Raw genomic sequence first — 22,023 nt, 5'->3', positions numbered from 1 at the left:
GCACGGTTTTCATTTAGTCCGTGTCCTGTCACGGTGTCACGGCTGAGCAGCCGATGTGCTTCAGATGCGAACCCAAATGCAGACACAGGAGAACAGAGCTTGAATTCAAACAAAAAGCGAGCCTTTATTTGGCTGATGGCTGATGGAAACATGAAAACTATGATAAACAATGACTTGAATGACAGACTATGATTTACTATAATGTGGATAACAGACGATGAAACGCTGAACACAGGAAGACTGAGGACTTAAATACACACATGAGGTGATCAGGGGAGGTGGAAACACATGAGGACACAGCTGACTAGAATTAAACATAATGAAAACACAGGGGAGAGTAAAACTAACCACATGAACACACACACAACTTCACAATAAAACAGGAAACTAGACATGACAACACTAAGCTTACAGACCTAAAACACATGATAAACTAGGCAAGAATCCAAACATGGAAACCAAGGAAACAATAAATAATGGCTGCCTTTAACCTAAGCTAGACAGGAATAACACATGATCACAAAGATAACATGAGAAGAATACAAAAATAAACTCAGAGCGATGGGTCAGAGACCCAGGCTGTGACACACAGTAGTTAGCACTCACCTCTCTGTCGGACCTGGATGGTTCTGAGTGCCAGAATGTTCTGTTCATCAGACAGAAACTGCTTCATCTTAATAAAAGGTTCTTTGCCTTTCACAGTCAGCTTCCTCCAGGGTTTGGGTCTTGCCAGGATCTCGCTGACCGAACCCTGGGACAGGCCCAGCACATAGTGGCCAAACACTCGCTGGCCAATATTATGCTTTAGCAGCTGCTCCTTCACCTGGAAGGCGATCTCCGCCGTGTCCAGTTGGTCATCGTCTCCTGCAGTCGAGCTGCCGCTTTCTGACTGGTCGCTGGGCAAGCCGGCATCAACGCTGCCCGCCCCCACAGGCCCTTGTGAGGCTGACATAAGCGCGACTTTGGCTGCATAGAGGGCGGTAGGGAAAGCCATGAGGCCATCCTTTTTAAAGTGTGGAGATAACAGCTGTTTGTGGAGGATGTGGTCTCCTGACAGCCGGTCCCCGGAGCACGGCGACACTGAGAAAGGCCGGGGGAGATCATGGCTGGAGGAGGAGCGGTCCAGGGTGGGGGGACCGGGGCTGGGGGAGGCACGACTGTCCACCTGAGAGGAGGATGAGTGGGATCCGGGCGGCCTGCCTATCTCCCTGCCTGCATCCTCAGAATGGTCATCATCTGGTGACAGAAAAGCCATCTCACTCAGGACACATGGGATGTGTACAGCTACATGGCTTTAACAATGAAGACCTAACTATTATTCAGCTTATAAAAGATATTTCCTGAATTAAATCGCTTACTTTATACCCTTGCAAATCCAGACTACATTATGCAAACTCAGTTTAAGCACAGAGATTTAAATGTGGAAGTAATCAACTATAGAATCAGCTGCCCAGTGAGTGCCAAACAAACAGGCAGTATTTGGTAGATGACAAAACTCAACACCTTTTAGAAACTAACAATCTCTTAGTACTAGTTTTCTTTTAACTTTATAGGCTAAAAAAAAGAGACATTTATTTTACCATTGCTGTGTAGTATTCGGGTCTTATCCACCAGGTACTTGTGAGATGGAAGAAAGGCCTCTTTATCCAGCAAAAGAGCCTCTGCAGCCTTAGCAGAATCCTACACACACACCCACACACACACCCACACACACACCCACACACAAAAGCTGTTAATTCTAGATTAATCAATTGTAGTGGCTGCCGATATCCTTATATTGGATATAATGGATGATGGACCAGTGATGCATTCAATTGCACTGCTGTAGTTTTATTCTCTGGCACTAAGGCTACGTCCACACTAGCTTTAGATTTGAAAATGGCGTTTTTGTCTGAAAACGCTCCGTGTCCACACTAGCGTTTTCAATCGTTTTCACAGAGTTGTGTGTCCACATTGAAACGGCCGAAAACGCTTACGTTCCAGTACTGCGCATGCGTGAAACGTAAGAAGATTCGACCTGCTTCATTTCTGTCTGCCGCTTATTTACTTTCCCGCTCTCTGAAACGTCACGGCAAAATGTTGAGGAAAAGCACCGAGTTTTTTTAAATGGACTAACAATGAGGTGGAGTTGTTGCTGTGAGTAACACAAAAGTACAAAGTGCAGGAACATGCGTACCTGGGATGAGCTGCCATTGGCTGAAGCCAGCTTCATTACCTTTAGGATACTACGGCGAAAACCAAAAGAAGCACAGTCATATATTTAGATGTACATTAACATTACTATGAATTACTGACACGTTCGATATCAATCAACCACCTGAGTTCAGTTTTAATCTCTTCATAGTCCATCTGGGATTGCAGTTTAGCTTCTAATCTCTGAAACAAAAACACAGAAGGATAATATTTTCCTCTGAATTAATAAGAGATTCTGCGGACGGAGGACTCTTCCCCACATTTCCCATCATGTTTCCCAGCCACTCACCTCTATAGCTTCTGTCTTATAGGCTACCTGGCGCTCCAGCTCTAGAATCTGATTGGCTGAGGTTTCTTGAACTTCCTGCAGTGTGAACTGCAGCCGCTGAATGTTTTCGAGAAGGCGGAGGATTTCACGGTCTTTAGCCAGCAAGGCAGCCTCCAGCTGGGAGGGCAACACCTCTCCCTTCTCGTTCTTCTCCTGACAGGGTGACAGGAAGATGTGACAAAAGGTGTGAGAGTGAGGGAGAGGAAAAAAGTGATAAAGGGAGTGAGGGCAGCCTGTGAATCACAACCTCTGCTGTGGTAATGAAAGGTGAGAGAATATGACTTCTGCAAAGATGATGAGGTTGCAATTAATAGCATATTCTAATTCATCTCAGAGACTGATAAAAGACAACATTCAATATTTCTACACCAATTAAAAAGCCCTCTGGCAGGGATTTCATAATTTCATAATCTGGTGATCTGTACAGAACAAAACGTCAAATGTGGTTTGAACATTTTAAAAAGGTATGTGTACATAATACGTTATTAAGGTGCTCTAATATCTAGTTAATGACCACTTTGTTAAGTACGCCTGGTCAACTGTTTGTTAATACAAATGAATTAATCAATTAATAACATTGCAGCAGCTCAGTGCATTTAGACATTTGGGCATGGTCAAGATGACCTGCTGAAGTCCAAACTGACCATCAGCCTGGGGAGGAAACATGATTTAAGTGACTTTGACCATGACATCGTTGTTGGTGCCAGACGGGCTGGTCTGAGTATTTCAGAATGACGCTCTACTGGTAATTTTTCTACACAACTAACTTTAGGGTCATTCTCTGTAAACCCTAGAGAGTGGCAGTGGGTGAATATGCTTTATTGATGTCACAGGAGAATGTCCAGACTGCTTCAAGATGATAAGGCAGCAACAGTAACTCAAATAACCACTTGTTACAACCAATGCAGAAGAGAATGTCGAACTTGAAGAAGTTAACAGAAGATTGAAAACAACATTGCCTAATCTGACCAGTCTCAAGTTAGATGCGATATTTGGATGGTAGGGTCAGAATTTGGCACGAACACCATGAAAGCAAGGGTGGACCATGCTGCCTTGTATCATTGGTTTAGGTTGGTGCTGGTGGTGTTGGTGTGGGAGACATTTCTGATGGCTGCTTCCAGCAGAATGAAACACCATTGCCCAAACTTAAAATCACCTCAAACTGCTTTCTTGAAAACAACAATGAGTTATCTGCGCTCAGAAGTCACCAGATCTCAGTCCAATAGAGCACCTTTGGGATCTGGTGGAATGAGAGATTCACATCATAGATCTATGATGTGAATCTCTCAGCAGCAACTGTGTGATTCGTTGTCAATATGGACCAAAGTCTCTGATGAATGTTTCCAGTGCCTTGTTGAATCTCTGCCATGAAGAATAAAGGTGTACTGATGTGTGTGTTTATCTAGCTGTTGTGTTACATGTTATGGTATAAACTGTAAAAAAAAAAAAAATGGAATTAACAAATTTGTGATTATTTTATTAGTAGTAGTATTACATCAACATTATTTGATTGATGTGCTAACATGTGAACTGAAAATGGTGTCAAACATAAGACCCACAGGCAAAAATCCAGCCATTGCAGGCTTTGCAGAGTGAAACAATTGGACAAAACACATGGAGTTACTTTTAGACTTTTCACTGTATTTTTCACCAGAAATGTTACATGTGGTACTAACTTATTCTTATGAAGGCATTTATGGCTGTTTGTTATCTTTTCTAAGTTGCAATTTTGAGGGCGGGGCTCTGGGGAGTCTAATCCATGTCCGATAGTGTTCCTTTGTTTGTTTTTTTAAATCCAGGTATGCTGGTAGTGTGTTTGGGATCATTCATCACTCCATGAGTTTCAGTTCAGTAGTCCAGTTCTAGTGTAATTTAGCTAACCTCAGCCTTTTCTCCTGGTTTGCGTTCCTCAAACGGGCTTCTTGACAGCCATCCTTCCACTGAGACCGTTTCTGTTGACGCTTCAGTGAACAATCGGCTAAAAGGCCAAGTGTATCTCTGAGGTCTTGTGTCAGACTTTGCTGGATTTGTTCCTATTTCTGAAGGACATCACTTTCAGACACCATTCATCTGTTGTAGATTTTTTGTTGTAGGTTTTTTAGACCAACTAGTACTTTTATTCTGCACCCATTTCCTCTATTTGCTAAGGACACACTGCCCAGCATGCTCAGATATGCCAGGCTTTCGACTAATAGCTGTAAAATTTGTAAATCACCTTGTTTTAATGGATTCAACTTAAGAAATGAGAACATGTGAGTGTGGCTGCTAGTAACAACGTGTCTAAAGATAAAACTTAAAATGGATTTTTTGCTGAGCTGTGTATTTTATGACACGATAGCTTGAAAATATTTGAATGAAATCTAATCACATCTATATCACATTTGACCTCTGCTCTCTCGTTTCCACGTGTGCCTTTGTTTCAAGTTGACCCAAAAATCTGTTCCATCTTTAAACAAAGTCACGTGAAAAGAAAGAGAACGAGCTTAACAGTTAGAGCCTAATATTATATTAGAAACTGAAGTTATTCATGTCCAGTTATTTACAAATCAATACCTATTATCCACTATCTACTCCTACATAATGTTTTTATACAATACTATTCAATACTATGGTCAGGTACAAGGACTGGATTGAAAATGAATGAAAATAAAGTAAAATATCTCAAAATGATACCTGCAGTTGACTAATAAATTATTTGTGGCCATTAAAAAAACAAAAACAAAAGAAAAAAATAATAATAAGAAAAATAAAGTATTTTACACCCAACATGTAACAGTTCTTACCCTGCTAGTGCCCTTTGCTGGATGGCAGCTCCCTGCGGTGACGCTGTGGCCACTGGATAGCTGTTCCTTTAGCCTTTCCACTTCCCTCTGAGCCATTTCCGCTCTCTGCGCACAGACACGGCATCACAGCGTTACAGTTTTCATACACCGGCCACATCAATTGGCTAATGAGTTGATCACAGCAAGAGCACACTAACATAGTAAATCAAAAAAAAAAAAAAAAAAAGGCGCCCTCGCTCAGAAAATTTAGCAAAAGCCTGAGCAGGGGCCCAAGGAGGTGAGTGCAGCCACTGGTTTATTCTGCTGCGAGGGGTGTTTAGTCAGCCCACTTTATTCCCCAAACTGTTTACCTGCTCTGTCACACCCGGCCTGCTAATTAATGATTCATTTTGAGAACATTTATCTGGGAGCGGTTGGCAGAGAGCAGCAGCAGCAGAGAGAGGGAGAGAACGAGAGCGAGGGAGAAAATCAGAGCAGAGAAGAGGGAAGCAGAAGAAAAGAAGTATCACCAGGACAGGAAGCAATCAAGGCAATGAGATAACTAAGAACCCCGGCGTTCGGCACTCCGGCATCAATCGCGCTCGGCAGTCTCCTGTTCTCTGCTGAGTGGAGCCGTGCTGCCGTAGCACGCCCACCGACCGGGCTTCGGGTTTACATTCACTAATCACACTCTCAGGGCACGGGAGGCAGAAGGGGGGAGGAAGAGGAGAGGGTTGGGGGGGGCACAGGGCGGAGGGTGCCTAATTAAAGCCGAGGCTTGATTACAGGAGTGATTACCTTAATGAAGGAGCATCTCAATCAGAGGAGTGCACAGGAAGACCGAACTCACCTGGTTTGCTTTCTCAAGACTCGCCATGATGCCGTCGACCTCCTCCGCCCTGCAGCACATGCACATCCAGACAGAGAAGGTTTACTGGCGACATATTTTCAGTTTCAAATAAACAAAACAACAAAACCAACTGCTATTACACATTCTGCTGCACACGAAAAAAAAGCTGTAGCGTGACAGTCATATTTCAGGAAAGCTATGGCCCTATAACCAAATACTGACCAACAACAGGAAATGCATAATAGAGTTTTGCAGAGTTTTGTTTCACACATATACTTTATACTCAAAACGACGTTCTAACATTTACTACACATAAATCATTATGCACAGAATATTTGGGGGAAAAAACTGTTCAACACACTAGAGGCTAAAAGTCCCTAATGAACTGGCAATTGAGTTTTATCACTGTCTGTATTCTGGCATTTCAGTACCTCAAATTAGAAACTCAGCTGGGATTTTGGAAAAAGTGAGTTTAAATTCCCACCCCCTACAGCTAATATGTTACCAAGCATAAAAAAAAACTATCAATTATAATTTGAGAGACATATTTTCAAAGCAAAGTCCACAATAACAAAAAATTAACTCCCGAACTGTTTATTCCCTCAAAATCATGGAAATATTCTCAATATAATGGATTTTTTTTAATCCACCAGGTGTAACCGGTGTCTATGTAAACCCAGGTCATTAATAATCCTAGATACCCCAAGAACAGTTCTGATGGCACAACGTCAGCGGCCGAACGAGCGGATGCATACACGAATTGTGTTTTTTTCCCCTCAGAACTCTTGAGGCTGAACTTCCAGCCTCCATACATCTAACAATCAGAGAAGTCTAATTTAAACAGAAGCTCAGCAGGATCATTCATGAGGTGTGTTTGAAGTTCAACAGTTTCATTTTGCACACATGGGATCAGATTTTCAAAAGGTAGATAAGGATGAATTAACGAGAACGCTGTGATTGATTTAAATATGCACATAGGTTTCTCAAGTTTCGGGACACAGCAGTCCTTTTTAACCAAAGGAAATAAAACTGTTCAAAGAACACATCAGACTTTTTAAATCCTTATTAAACTAACTATATTCAGCCAAACCCTCATTATCTTTCATGTTTGCGCCTATCTGCTCCATTGTCTCACATCAAAAGCTGTGATTACCTGAAAAATTATTAATCCAATGGGATCACAAGAACGCACAAATACAATCTTTCAATACTTGTGCATAAGACATTAAGACAAATGAACTTGACAATTTTGAGAGAACAGCTGCTCTCTCTCTCCTATGTGGTGCACACTTCTGCAAAGTTTAGAGGAGCTAGACTTGTGGCTTGAGCGTGCAGGAGGCAGGACACATGGCATCCATGCACTACTAATAAATGCACCAGGAGATAAGCTGCTCTATTCACTCATCAACACGATGTGGCTTTGCAAGAGAATCAAGCTGGTGCAGGTATGAATGCAAATGTCTGATTGGACATCTACATTCTCACATGCACTTCTGTCAGGTATGTATGAGCAAAGTTCAGGAATGCAATGCATGCGTGAACGTGGCTGTAGTGCAGCTATCTGTCAGATGATGCCTCCGACCAATCCCGTTCTTGCAGTTGGTGCAGCCCCAGTTTTAAAGGGTCATGGGCATGCCCAATAAGGCCTGTATAGATGGCGTCCTCCTGACAGAAAACACTAACAGGTGTCAGTTCTACGTTTAATGAACTTGTGCACTACGGAAAATGTTTTGTATTGATTACCTGTTCAGCTACTCAAGCCGAGGCAGACAAATAGTTTTTCTTATCAGCACCGAGGAAACAGTCAGTGAGACTAATAGAGGCCCGGCCCGGCGCTCAGACGCTTGGGGTCAGGGCGGGATAGCTGCAGCTTGAGCTGCGGAGTCGCTGCTGCTACTGTCGGCCTTGAGGAATGCGACCGGGGCAACACGCACACACAGTATGACAAACTACATGACAGAGATGCTCTTTCACATCGCAGCTCTTTGCAAAAAGGTAAGGCCAAACTGAAAATGTGTCCAATCCGACAAAATGGATGGCAGCGGGTCTGGAGACATCAGTTCAATTGCGCCAAGGATTAAGCCTGGGAGAAAATCCATTAGCAGCGGCTGACTGTGCTCTAGAGCACAACCCAAACAAAGGAGTGTTTACTTTGAATGTCTATCGACATCCTTCATACAAGCTCAGATTCATTTCAGCCGTGTGGTGGATACATTGCGCTCAAAGACCAGGACAAGGTAGAGTGTTTTCTGAAGCAATCTTTAAATGAAGCAATTCTTCTTGAGGGCTGTCAAGGCCCAGCTGCCAGTGAAAGCAAACACAGACCTCTCTCATCGACCTGCATTAGTGGCTGAGTCACTCTCACTCTCTGCTTTTACAATGGCATTCCTCAGCTCTACACTGGACGTGAGTTTATGTAGGTAAAATAAGAGCGGCTTGAGCACTCGAAATGCTACGGTGATGCTGGCGTGCAGCCGTCACGACTGTGGGAGGGAGCGGGGAAAAACCTCTGAAATTTGGAAATGTGTGCCAAAGTAAACAGAAAACGTGAGATGAGAGGCAGACTCTTACTTGTTCGTCATCTCCTGGTTGTATTTACACCGCAGCTCCAGCAGCTCTGTCTGTGCAGTGTTCAAAGCTAATGAGAAACACACAGGGGGGAGTCAGAAATTCATGTTAAAAGAAGAAAAAAAAGACACATGAACTTTTACCTTAAAGCTACATTGTACAGGTCCAATTTCAGGATGGATCAATATCCATTCCAGATTCAAAACACAGCTTGTTATAAGTTAACAGCTGACAACTTACACTGACAAGATATATCAACTTCTCATTTTTATTTATGTAAACACGAGCACCAATCGGGGAGCAGTGTTGCAGCAGGGGGCACCATACTGCAATTAGACAAGCAATGGTTCTTTAATGGGTTGATATTAAATCTAACAGCTACAGCACATGCCAGTGTTTAAACCACTTACATGAATGCAGAACTTTGATCTTCTCCTCGGCCTCTGATAGTCTGTCAGCCATGCTAACATCAGCGCTCTCCTCCTCCTCCCTGAGAAAAGAAACTCTTGTCAGTTCCTGCCTACATCATGGCCATACGTTAATGCGCACTTTTAATGTTAATCAAAACCAAGTAGAGCAAAGGGAAAATGCTTTAAATTACTGAAATGCTGACGTGTTTTGGGCTACATTTGATGCATGTAGATAAAGCCTGGCCACATTCTTTTGCCCGTTTTACTGCGTTGTTTGTTTTTGCCCACTATAAAAAGTTTTCCAGTATACAGGGTAGTCCATCCCAATCTGGAAACACTGCTAGTGTACTACCAGGCTTTTCTTCTGTTCACTATCCATTTCACTATGCAGCATGCTAACATGATACCCTTAGAGCAACTAATTTTTCAAACTTTCAGATAAAGAATGAGCAGCTGCCTTAAAAAGTTCAGATGCAGTCAGCTGCCTCCCATTACCGCCATGCTAGAGCTGCTTGTGCTAATTTTAAAATATGTTAGCAAGGTACACAAAATGTTCCGCTGTGTGCTGCAGGAGTGGACCCAAACATTTTCATGTATTCCCAACATCTGAGGAACTGAAGACCCAGTATATAACTTTTAGTTCTGACGGTAATATCCCCACCATAAAAGAAAAATCCCTGTGTAATTTTACCATCTGTTTGCTTCTCTCCCACTCGCTGGGCTCACATACACTATATTTTTATACAGCCAAATTTACATTATTTGTATGTAAGATGTATGAACATATTTTTATGTTTCTGCAGCATTATGTGGTGAAAACACGGCCATTAGAGTCATTTTTTAAACCGCAAATGGCTTCACATAAGTCACAGAAATGACTGTGTAGTGATATTGTCTACATTCATGTTTAAAATTATCACCCAGAGACAATGTTAGAAGGCACAGAAGCCAAAATGGATTTGTTAGCAGTCAACAGTCTTGCCTCAAAAACAGCAAAAAGAATAGACTGGTTCATTTCTGGAAGTACTAGAAATACTTTGGGGTAAAAGTCTGACAAATCAAATATGTGGAGCTACCTGTGAAAAAGGGATGGGAGCTAAAAAGGTATATTTCAGACAGGGTGAGAAAAGGTGCAGCTGTGTAAGATGGAAGTATTCAAGCAGATTCCCAAAATAACAAACCTCTACATGAGAATAATAAAGTCAGTTTAAAGTCAGCATGAGCTGGAAAATATAATATAATCTTCAATTACATATTTCTTTAAGAATTACAAACCATCGTGTGCACAGGTTATAACGACAATTTATTATTTTTATAAATTAAAAACTAGCTCTCACCCGCCATCATTAGCACGATCCCGGTGGTTCTGCTGTGGGGAGTCTGGGGCCCCAGGAGCCGGGGTGCTGTTTGGGGTCATCAGGGAGGCTGGAGGGCTGGATTCTGGGGCCTCTTTATTCACTGCTGTGTCTGAGATTGCCTGATCGTCCTCTGCGGGCTCTGTGTAAATGAAGAGCCATGAGTTGGTAAAGTGAGGGCTCAGAAATAAAACACGACAGTTTATTTATTTAACGATGTTGCTTGTACACACTTCCTCCGATACTCAGATATATTTCAACACCAGGTGTATTTTAATGAAGCTTCGTATACCTGCAGACACGTACTGCAGCAGCCGCTTAATGTAGATGATTTGAGGCTGACCTGTCTTTTCAAGGCACTCCAGGTGTTTCTTCCAGTGCCCACTGATCTCTCGTACCAGGGCCTCGCTGTCTGGGGCTGAACTCTGAAGCTGCTGCAGTCTTTCCTCCAGGGAATGTGAGGCCTCCAGCACAGGAGCGGGATCTGTGGAAACACGCGCAAACAAATCTGTGCAGGAAGAACAACTGAGATTCACATGATACCCATACACTTCTACTTTTCAAAAAAGGCAAAATAGCTGTTTAACTGTGTGCACTGTCTGTGAAGCACATTACAGAGTTTTCTGCTTCGCACTTTCAACAGAAGCAGGCTATTCCGCTGAGACTTGTTTCCAAAGAGTGACTCTCAGACTTTCCCCACTCAGCCGCCTTTGAAAATTTCACAGCCTGGACCTAATGACACAAGTGCTGTTCCGACCCTTCACATGTTCAAAAATCTAATCTAATGAGTCCTCTCACATGCTGATGAATGGCAAAGACGACAAAAAAAAAGAGAGAGATTACAATGAATATGTGACAGAGACTTAAGTGACATGTATACACCTAGGCAAAGTGTAGAAAAACTCTGCTCCTGAAAAGGAGGTTAAAAAAAAAGCGGGATTCTTTAGCACAACAGAGGAGCTGTTTTGCAATGCATGCGCGGCAGCACCAGGCCCATGGGGCCAACTAGGAGGCTGTTTCTCAGCTAACAAGTCTCCTCTGTATCATTTGATCATTTAAATTATTATGCCAGGAATTCTCAGGAGGCAGCTCGGCACTCCACATCACAGGGCTGTTTTTAATCTTCCCCTTCCCTTTTTTCCCCTCCCGAAAAGTTCAACAGCTCAGAGAGAGAGAGCTGCTCCTGTTGTGTACCTGCCTGCCGAACACCAAAGGAGGTGACTTCTAGTGCCAAAGCACAGAGAAGGAAGCTCAGGGGAGCTCCTTGACAAGTGGGGGGGGGGGGGGGGGGGGGGGCAAGAGCCACGCGCACACATTCACACTCACACTCACCCACACACACACACACACATGCAGATGCACAGACACACCGCAGCCCTTCAAAACTCTAAAAGAGGAGGAAAATCGCTGCTTTGCTGCACAAACTTTTCTCCCACAGCTTTCATCCACTCATCTTAGACTTCTGTGTGGAACCCAATTGGATCCCTTCTTCAGTATGGGCACTGACTGAAGTGACTTTTCATAAGAAGTTGGAGCCACAGACGTTTAAACTTTGCCAGATGCCACCGAGAGAATGCAAACTCTGAACCAGCAGGCCACGGAATAATAAACGCTCATCAAAGAGCCGAAAACTTCTGCAACGTGCAATTTGTTGAAATCCTGCTCGAACATTGCAGCTCGCCATATCTGCATTTTCATCAGACAAACATTTTGGGCCATTTAATTGATTGAGCTATTTTTCCCAGGACCGTTTACAGTCAAACATTGTCTGCATTCATTGTTACACCAACTGTAGAGATATTGCATCAGTCACGAGGGACATCACTATTAAGAGCACAGCTCTTCTAAGACAAACAGGATGACTTAAAGCACTGCTATTCCATCGACCCACTGTCACAGAAATCACTTTATCAGCCTCTTTCCCATATATCCTTTCAACTTTTAATGATCAAAGGACAGAGATTATAGTAAGGGATCTTTCACGCATGGACAAGCCAGGATTATCAATCAGTGGCAGGGGAGTAAAGTAAAGTCAAATTTAAAGTGAAGGGATATAACTTAAGTCTGTATACAAAATTAACCCCCATCAAAGTAGAGCAGAGAGGATATTCTCAAAGGGGCTCGGATCTACAGTTACTCAAGGAGAGTCCAGTAAGACTGCGGCTAACTTTGGAAAATAGAGCTACTAATTGATGGAGGTTCTTCTTAGAGCAGCTCTGGTCCTAAATCCACCATTAAAAAACTGGAATTGGAGAGGAATTCAACACTAACCTTAAAGTTCACAATCCCGCCAATCAAGAAATATAATGCAGCTGATGAGGCATTATGTACTTTGTGCGAGTCACACCAGAGTCTGCCCAAATAAATGCTTCCATTTAATTCATCCCTTATCTTAATTATGGATGATTGGATGTGCGCTCTCAGGTCGTGGTAAGTGACTGGGCAACGGCGGGTCGTTTCAGCTAATAAATCACAGGACATTTAATGCATCGTTTTCTCTGGTTAATATAGGTCCATGTGTGCAACCACTGAAATCGCAGCCACTGAACAGAGTGAGATTTTATTCCTCTTCTAAATAAGGGAGGCTGGTAATAATATGTCGGCCTGTCTGACTTCTTGTGTTTCTTGATCCAGTCAACCCCTTTTTTAGTTAACATCAAGACATTTTTAAAAAGAGTTTTGTAAATTTCATTATATGCAAACTGTCAAAACAGTAAGAACAGCAGAAACTTCCAGGTATCAAAAACTGCAGTTCCTCAAATGACAACTTCAGGTTTGCCCCAAAAGTAAGTCACTCCACATCAACTACCATGTTAAAATACCCAACTTTACAAGTGAAATATACATAATATTGTGTTAGTCTCCAAGTAGATGACAGATGCACCAGGGTGAATTATTTATGCATTCATTATTTAAACTTCTAAAAATATTATTTATGGCTAAAAGGCCATTTTTGAGTGACAGATGGCAGCTGCTAGACATCTGTCTGGCATGACCTGAAGTCCCTGGACTTGGTCTCTCATCGTCTGTGCTGTTGATGCCTTTTGGAGCATTTTCAAGTGCAATTTTAAATTTTAGTTTTAAATATCACTGACTGGCTATGAGCTTAACTGCACGATTAGCCAATTTTGGTGTGTGAAATGACAGAATTTTTTATATGCCAAACAAAAATTTGGCATCCACCCATAAAGGCTATGAATGCGACTTGCTGAACGCCTCCATCTCATCCACATGTGGTAACTTCTGACTCGGAAAAACAATAAAACATAAGGGGGAAGTTCCAGCCCATTCTCACTCCCGAGGCGTAACATCCCGACAATTTGTCACATCCCGCGGTGTTCCTGAGGAACGCGAAAGGTGACCTTCCCTGTTGTTATGCTATGCGCCGAGTTATGGGTGAAATCCAGTAGAATGATAATGGTATACACGTGGTAATACACGCTCCAGCCATGTATTCCAGCCCTAACCCTAACCATAACCTTATCCCTAACCTTAACCAGCACTTTAATGACGTTAAATAGTGTTTTCCAAAGCGATTTAAGTAAAATGAATGAACATGTGTAGATTGATTCCAAACGGTTCTCGTGTTTTCTAATTTTTCCGATCTCGTCATTTAGGGACGTGATGGGTGTCCGCAAGCGTAATATGTTGACGATTTGTCACCTAGCGCAACATATTACGCTTTGGGATTGAGAACGTGTTGGGAAGTTCACAGTGAATACATCCATCTTTTATATACAGTCTGTGGTAAAGGCCATATTCTAAACCCTGAACAGGTCAGGTGCTCTGCAAAACTTAGATATAAGTATGAAAAAAACAACAGGTTAGCATAAAATACTGTTTCACACTGATGTCGCCACATTATTGATGATGTTGTACATGGTTTCTTTCTTAATCGTCCGCATCCATGAGAAGTTGCCACTAATCGTTAACTGTATGTGAGAAAACTGGAAGTAGAGAAGATGCATGGGCATGCTGCAGATTTTCATTCTGGCTGTCTCGCTCATCTTGCTGTGTGTGCATCCTTAATTAGAAATTACAATGTAATTAATACCAACATAAGAGAAGGCCAAACTACATAAACAATACCCATTTGATTAATGTAACCCCAACTGATCCTCAACAAAAGGTTAGCGTGACTTTTTAAAGTTTTCACGCCACCTCACTTGCTATGTTGATATTGAGTTTCATCACTTTAGCTGAGCGATAATGAGGTTACCACCCTGTAGCTCCTTGCTTGTGGTCACTGTGCTGCTGTTTCTGTGTGGTTACACATCTCAAAGCAGCTACTCTGTGTCTGGGTGAGCCTTCGGTCCAGCAGTCAGAGCCTGGCTCGGCGGATGGCGTGTGACACCGGGGGGGAGGTGGAGGGTGCACAGGTTCAGGCTGTGCGTCTAGGTGGGTGGGGGTGGACGAGCGTGGCGTGCGCCAAGACAAGCAGGTGTGTCGGGGCGGTCCGTCTTGGCCCTGTCAGCGATACACCATCATTAGGCGGTGTGGGCGCAGTAGGGTGCACCATTATGTCTCCCTGGGCCCTGTGTAATTACGCTCTGACATAATTAACCCAGCAAGCCCATTAGCCAAGCATTGGCTGGCTGAAGAGAGAGAGAAAAAAAAAGAAGCTATAATTATTTGTTGTGCGCATGTTAATGAGGCCAGCTGTGTTCCCATCATACAACACGAACAAATTAATTTACAAGGCTGTGCTCCAAGGTTTTTTCTTTTCATTCAAAACAGTCTTGTTTTTTTTTTTCCCTCTGAGTGGACTTCAAGGTCCATAAACATGCTCTGACGCTGCTGCAACAAACAGCAAGACTGCTGTAATATTGTTGTCAAGGATTAAAACTAGGTTGACAGAACACTAAAGCTTCGCTCTCACCTTCGCACACAATGCATCGTGACATAAGATGTATCGAATAAAACGGTGCCTCTTTCCCGCAACCAGTCAAAGATTAGTTTTGATTAGAAGAAACACAAACCACTTGCAGCAAATTCAGAAACATAACTTTGTTCCTTTTGTGGCGTATTTTAAACCAACGAGCATTTGATATTCAGATTGCAAACCCAAGTCTCGCTTTACCTTGATGTGGCAGGAGTGAGAAAACGCTAAAATAAAAAATAAATAAATAAAAAAATAATGAAAAAAGATAGAAGGTGGAATGAAAAAATATGATTGTGGGAAGCGGAGGCTTTTGTGTGCACGAACAAAACAAAGCTGAAAGAGAAACTTTTTAACCTGTTCTTTTTCATTGCCGTTCTGCGTCTTTGTTTGACAGACTGAAGGACGAAGAAGGAATGACATCAATACCGAGACATTTTAAAGCTCAGAACAAAGACCGGGGCTTTGGAACAAAGAGTAGAGCTAGACAGCATTTAAAATTAACACGAGATGCTGCAGTGAAAAAAAAGATGTGCCAATAACATCCAAACCAAACTTCACTGGAAATGTGACAATGATAAAACCACCTACCTCCCAGTCTTGTTTTATTAGACTTGTAAGACAAATCACAATGATATAACCTCATCAAATATACCGGCCTATTGTTTAAAAAATTTTTTGAATACTTTGGTTAGACACGCACGCACACACATGCATTCCTACACACATGCACACAAACACACACACGCTGCTGTCTTTTAAGAGCACACTCTCCTGGTCCCTCTGGGGTCTCTTACTCCACAGGGATCAGTTGGAGAGGCCCCGGCTCTTTTATGAACATAATGCATTATTAAGCACCTCAAACATCTCCTGGGCCTTTGTTTATTACTGCTCTTATTAATCACTTGTGCATAATCTCGTCCCGCCCAGAGAGCTTTCATTTTTCCATCAGCTTTTATATGCCCTTATTTTCCAACAGGACTGCCACAAATGCACAAGGCACTTCTCCTTCACTCTCCTCCTGACTGTAGGTACTCAGCTGCACAATTACAATAAAGCCAGCTCGCCGTGCCTTGCAGGCCTCTCTTGCTGGTGCTCGCATTTGTATATGGGAGGTTGAAGAAGGACAACTATTCTTTATGCATCTGAACGACTCTGAATTACTAAGGTCAGCGTGCTGCATTCAGATAATCTCATAGCCGAGGGAAAAATCTGATGCGAATATGTGAGGCACTTACAAGCATCTCTTAACACAAGACGACGCGCGCCTTAATGTGGCAAAAAAGCTGCTTGTGCCTGGGCTCTCGTCTGCAGTGCTCGCGGTCACCACTAGCAAGCGCTGTTGTCATAACATTTCCACATAAATAGACACACACATCAGACACGCCGTAGGCCCCAACACAGACACACATACACACTTAGAGGGGTGTATTCAGATCAGAATCTTCAGAAAGTCTCAGTGAGCTCCCCGCTCAGATAAAAGGCGATGTGTTCTAAAGGAGAGGGGGAGCGGGGTGGATCCTGAGGGATGAGTGTGTGAACTACGAGGAGGAAAGGAAGAGCAAACACCTGGAGCGTCAGTCTCAGGGCTACGCCCCTGGCGACAGGGCCTCCTTGCTCTCACAGAGGTGGCAACAAACGCACACGTTCAAATGCCACTCGAACAGGCACGCACGCGCACTCGCACACTCCAGGAGAGAAGGCGAGGAAGAAGACAGAGACGAAGTCGGGAGCATCTCTGGGAAACCGATGAATTCAGGCAGAAGCTGCCACTGTTTTTCAGCATTCAGTGATCAGGAGGTGTTTATGTGCGCTGATCAAAACCATGTGGAGGTGATATAAACATTGTTAGGGAAACACTGTTAACAGGCCTCTTTCAAGCCCCAGACTGGGTAGGAGTTACACTGCACAGCATGGGGAGATGTCACAGGCAAATCAAAATATAGAACGCTAATGAAACACTCCAGCGGATTGACATCTCGGCTTAGGGGCCTCATGAAAGGAGATGAAAAAAATCACTTCAATCACTCGCATCAAAAAGTTATTTCTGCTCTGAGTTTACTGTTGCAATCTGAACAGGAGCGTTAACAAACCGCAGCATTATCACGCTGGAATCTCGCAACTGTAATGGATACAGCTTTTTGGAGCCGATAGCGTGCGTGGCAAAGTGAATAACTGATATGTGACCACATGTTAATAATATCCATATACAACAGGTCACTTATTGAGCCTCTGCACCGTGGGCCCCTCCCCCCTTCTTTCCTTGTTCTCTTCTTGCATTCATTAACTCCGCTGTCGGCCCGCTCTGATTGGACCACAGGCTTGGTGCCGGCGCACACTGAGCGTGCACACACACACACTGAAGGAGAGGCACTTTCAAATAAAATAATAGGAGGGGAAAAACGTCCTGCAATGAATAGTAATAACTGCATTAAGATTAACGAGCACGGCGTGTAAAGAATAATTGCATCTGTCAAAAGATTAAAAATACATGAGCTGTAGCGTTTGTTGGGGGAATGGTGGGAAAGCTCACTGTTGTGTTTGAGGGGCAGAGAGAAATGAAGTGGGGCCACAGCCAAATGACTGTCCTCCGGTGTACCTGGAGTCATCCATTCTAGCGAGAGGTGGGCGGGGAGGGGTGTGTGGGGTGGAGGGGTGACCTTGGACACAAGCAGCAAGATGTACAGTGACAAACACGCACAGGATACTGTAGGCCCTTCTCACAGATGGCAGATATTGCAAGGCCCAAAAACATAAGCACTCAGTGCTCTGACTGATTTGGCTGCTGTGATCAAACCACACCATGTGACAGTGAGTAGGCAACTGCAGAGTGAGACATTCTAGCAGACAGACATGGAGACCCTGGCCACATCATTACAGGATAATGTAATATTTTATGAGTGGCAAGTGGAGCAAAAAAATAAGTTATTTAGTTCTCCTTTAAAAAGCCTGTTTATTCAGTGTAACCTAACTTCCTTTGGTCACAGTTACAATTTACAGATGCCCTATAAATGTGTCAGATGTTACTGAGAACAGTTATGTGACTGTGCCTGTTAAAAATGTAGCTGTGCAGAATGGGAAGACAGCGAGCTGGAGCATCCAGACAACTTTAAGAGCTTAATTTTAAAGGGAAAGTTCAAATTTGGTTCGGGTACAGTCTTGTCACTTTGTTCAACTGTTAAACTTAGAGGTAAGAGGCTGTCCTCACAAAGACAGCCAAATAAAAACATGGCTCTGTGTGCATGTATGGCGCTACTCACAGACCAGGCAATAACAAAAGGCAATACATCTAAATATGAAAACGGGTCATCCAAATGGCATCAACCATGGCAAGGTTATTGTGGTGAATAACAGACAAACAGATGAGCATACAGAGCTTTCCTGAATTGATATTTGACAGATACTTCACAATTGTTTATTTTTTAAATAGTATTATTTTTCACGAGTGCTCTTCTCATTTTGCCCCAATTAGTACCTTGATTGCTAGTCACAATTTACCTACAAGTTAAAAAACACAAAGCTGTGACACCATGAGTGCAGTGGGTAGCACGGTGACTGTCACTGTGGTAAAAAAGTGCAGACAGCCGTGTAGAGAGTGATGCTTTTGAGATTGTAAAAAAGCAGGACCTTTAATGAATACTGAGGAGGCTACACCTTTATTTGAGAGTAATGTAGTAATACTAGTAGTACATATAGCATGTAATCCAAATTCTGAAAATTCTTCTTACAAATTACTTTTAAGTTTAGTTTTTCTGTCAGCTTCATTCTGTAATTTTGTCACCGCTGCTCAGCTGAGTAAAAAAATCAATGTTGCACTAAACGTAAGGTTATCATTACGCTGTTATTACAGTTTTCATTGAGTAGTTATAACCGTATTAAGTCATGCTCCCGTGGAGTTACAAACAATGACTGCCTCATGGTGTTCAGTACCATAGCTAACTCCCTGACCTTTGCGGAGTGCTGAGAGTGAAAACAACTCGCTTCACTCTGTATGAGTCGCAGTGCTACAGTGAAACAGACTCCCTTTGTAAATATAAGGTCAAATGGAGGTAGGAGGCTGGCTGCGCTACGTCACCTGATGTAACCTGATACAGAAATGTCTACTCCTGCATACTCGATATAATGACCACAGGCGGGGTGAATAAATACACTCGATATAAAGAAACACGGATAGAAAAAAGATAGTCGTTACCCTGCAAACAAATGCTTTTTCTTAACAGCAGGTGTTGGATGACAGCAGCCTTTGATTTTTGTTTTTTTTTTGTTTTTAATTTATCAGTCTTTGTTCTTGAACATAACATAACTCTTAGTTGACTCTATTTGCTACTTGAGAGAGTTTTTTGACAATATATATCTCACAAGACCCTCCTAGGCTTGAATTAAGGCCTCGATATAAAAGGTATAGGTCAGAAAATCAAACTGAATACATCTTCAAAGAAAACTATCTTTATCAAGGAAATAACTCCATTCAAAGTGTGTGAGAGTGTATGTGTGTGGGTGTGTGCATGTGTGTGGTGGTGCAATATCAAGCAGGGGACTTCAAGGAAAAATGGAGACCTTTAAAAGTCAGTTGCCGCCGTCGCTATTTCTCTGACGCAGACTTTTATCTTGTATTCATTGAATCTGTAAACAGCATTCTCTACTCCTGCCACAAGTGTTTCTCTGATCTAGACTGAGATTGGGCTGCGTTTTGCTGCCGTCTCCTGCAACAAAGAGCAATACAGTACATGTGCCCTGCGTGGCATTGAAATAACAACTAAATAAACACGCAATATGTCTTTCCTCTGCTCTTACTTACTGTCTTTCCCCCCTTTTTCCCCCCATTGGCCTCATCAGACCCGCGTTCCGCACAGAGCCAGACTTCAGTTGGGATTTTAATTGGCCCTCCACAATCAACAGCAAAGCTCCTCAAGGATGTGTTCGCCCCTCAGCCAGGCTACACTCAAGGACCAGTGCTGGGTTTTGAAGTGGCCTCACGCAGAGTTTTGGAAACCGCTCTGAGAGCGTAGACTTTGAAAAACAGATAAGAGCCACAGGCTATAGGGTTTTATGCATCTTGTATCATATACTGTTCCACCATATCTATCTATGGTAAGAAAATTACTTTTTTTCTTCACATATGCATGATATGTCTCTGCGTGTACACTTAGAGGCCTGGTCCAGTGATAGGGAATTGATCTCTGGGGAGGGATCTTGGAAGGGAGAGACATAATTCTAGGAGTAACGCCGGTGTTTATGCTGCTGCCGCTGCTGTTGTTTGTGAAGATGCACATCTCAGGTCTTAGTGGGAGACTCACCTGGGGCCTCGATAAGCTGTTTGTAGATTCCCAGGAACGCAGACTCTGCCTCCTTACTGCGCTTGTTCAGAGCAACCACCTGCAGGGGAGAAGATGCCATTAAGGAAAACACGGACTGATAGGATCCTGGCACACGACTAACTCACAATGCACAGAATATTTGCACTGCAGGCATTAAATTGACGCTTTTACACAGAGCAGAAAGCATGCAAACTCTCCTATTGCTCGCAATAAATGAATGGTAGCGAGAGCAAAGGTCAGCCTCACAGCATCCTGCCGATAAATCAAACATTTCTGCTTGTCTTTTATATGTGCATACCAGAAAAATGCTGCGTGGCTTCTACTGTACATAATCTGCGACAACTAGAGAAACAAGGTATAAACTATGACCATGTCCTTGCTGTGTCACTGCCAAGATGCTACATGTTGCGAGGTGACATTTGGCCTGTTAAATGTAGGTGCTGGTGTGTGCGAGGAGACTTGCCAGTGGCCTCCATCACCAGCAGCACTCAGCACCTGCTATCCTTGGCGCTGCGGGTGATGCAAACCAATTAACGATTCATTAGGAGGGACAAAGAAAGTGAATTAGCTACCACCTGGCCCCATGGAGAGGGCACCTGCACTAGTGGGTATGTGGGTTACTCTGCTCCCAGCTCCCGCTAAGACCTCAGGCCTGTTTTCGTAAGTCAGAATCTGCCTCTCCATGTCCTCATGCAACAGTAAATCAGATCAGGCTTGTTCAAATGGCCCCCCACTCCAAAAGCAGATAGAATTCAAATTATTGTCATCTATTGTCCGTGTCATTTCTGTCACTGTTGATTACAGACTTGAATTGGCTCAATGGACTCCACAACAGTGGGTCAAGTGTGCAGTATGGCTAAGCCCCTCCTCATCAGTACGGCTGCACTCGAAGGAAAAAAAAGAAAAGAAAAAACATTCATTTTGCAAAGGCAGAAAACACTTATGAGAATGGTGGCAATGTGTTGGGGGCGGTTTAGTGGGGTTATAAATAAGGTGTGTGGAAAACAGCGAGGGACGCAGAGCCTTTGATTTACTGGAAATGGCTGGTGTCTTCCCCAGGGAGGCATAACGACAGCATCATGTTTAAAGAAATATCATAAAGATCAGGCAAATCCCCCCATCACTCCCACTTGGAGCAGCTCCGAGGAGTTCATGGAAAATGGAAAAGGCTGGAGCCCAATCAATACAGATGCAATAGTCTGCCGCTCTCAGTCAGCTGCCTGCTACACTATGCTGTTCTGTTTCACTCAGCTCTACCCATATTTAACCCTCCCACCACCCTCCATTTGCCCCCATCCTCCCCCAGTCACCCGTCTCCCCTGTCCCTTTGGAACATGACATTAATGTTGGCATGTTGGTG

At 43.2% G+C, this 22,023-nt stretch overlaps 1 protein-coding gene across 4 annotated transcripts in view; it reads right to left on the bottom strand.

Annotated features, from left to right (window-relative positions):
- cux2b (cut-like homeobox 2b) overlaps positions 1-22,023 on the bottom strand; it is a 98,017-nt gene that overhangs the window by 10,024 nt on the left and 65,970 nt on the right. For all 4 annotated transcript variants that reach the window (XM_086313419.1, XM_086313420.1, XM_086313421.1 and 1 more), the window contains 12 exons: positions 20,643-20,721; positions 10,810-10,950; positions 10,449-10,608; positions 9,112-9,191; positions 8,705-8,771; positions 6,134-6,182; positions 5,305-5,409; positions 2,483-2,674; positions 2,318-2,376; positions 2,177-2,225; positions 1,581-1,680; positions 607-1,236 (listed from right to left, as the gene is read on the bottom strand). In XM_086313419.1, the coding sequence (XP_086169545.1) occupies positions 607-1,236; positions 1,581-1,680; positions 2,177-2,225; positions 2,318-2,376; positions 2,483-2,674; positions 5,305-5,409; positions 6,134-6,182; positions 8,705-8,771; positions 9,112-9,191; positions 10,449-10,608; positions 10,810-10,950; positions 20,643-20,721 (1,711 nt within the window). The remainder of the gene's footprint in view (positions 1-606; positions 1,237-1,580; positions 1,681-2,176; positions 2,226-2,317; positions 2,377-2,482; positions 2,675-5,304; positions 5,410-6,133; positions 6,183-8,704; positions 8,772-9,111; positions 9,192-10,448; positions 10,609-10,809; positions 10,951-20,642; positions 20,722-22,023) is intronic.

Source organism: Aulonocara sp. 'chitande type north' Nkhata Bay, linkage group LG12 (genome assembly GCF_057382095.1).
Source record: "Aulonocara sp. 'chitande type north' Nkhata Bay isolate Kocher_YH1m ecotype deep benthic linkage group LG12, A_spYH_male_GT1.1, whole genome shotgun sequence".
Lineage (NCBI taxonomy): Eukaryota > Metazoa > Chordata > Actinopteri > Cichliformes > Cichlidae > Aulonocara > Aulonocara sp. 'chitande type north' Nkhata Bay.
The sequence above is the reverse complement of the archived record's forward strand: the minus strand, read 5'-3'. Positions and strand labels throughout refer to the sequence as shown.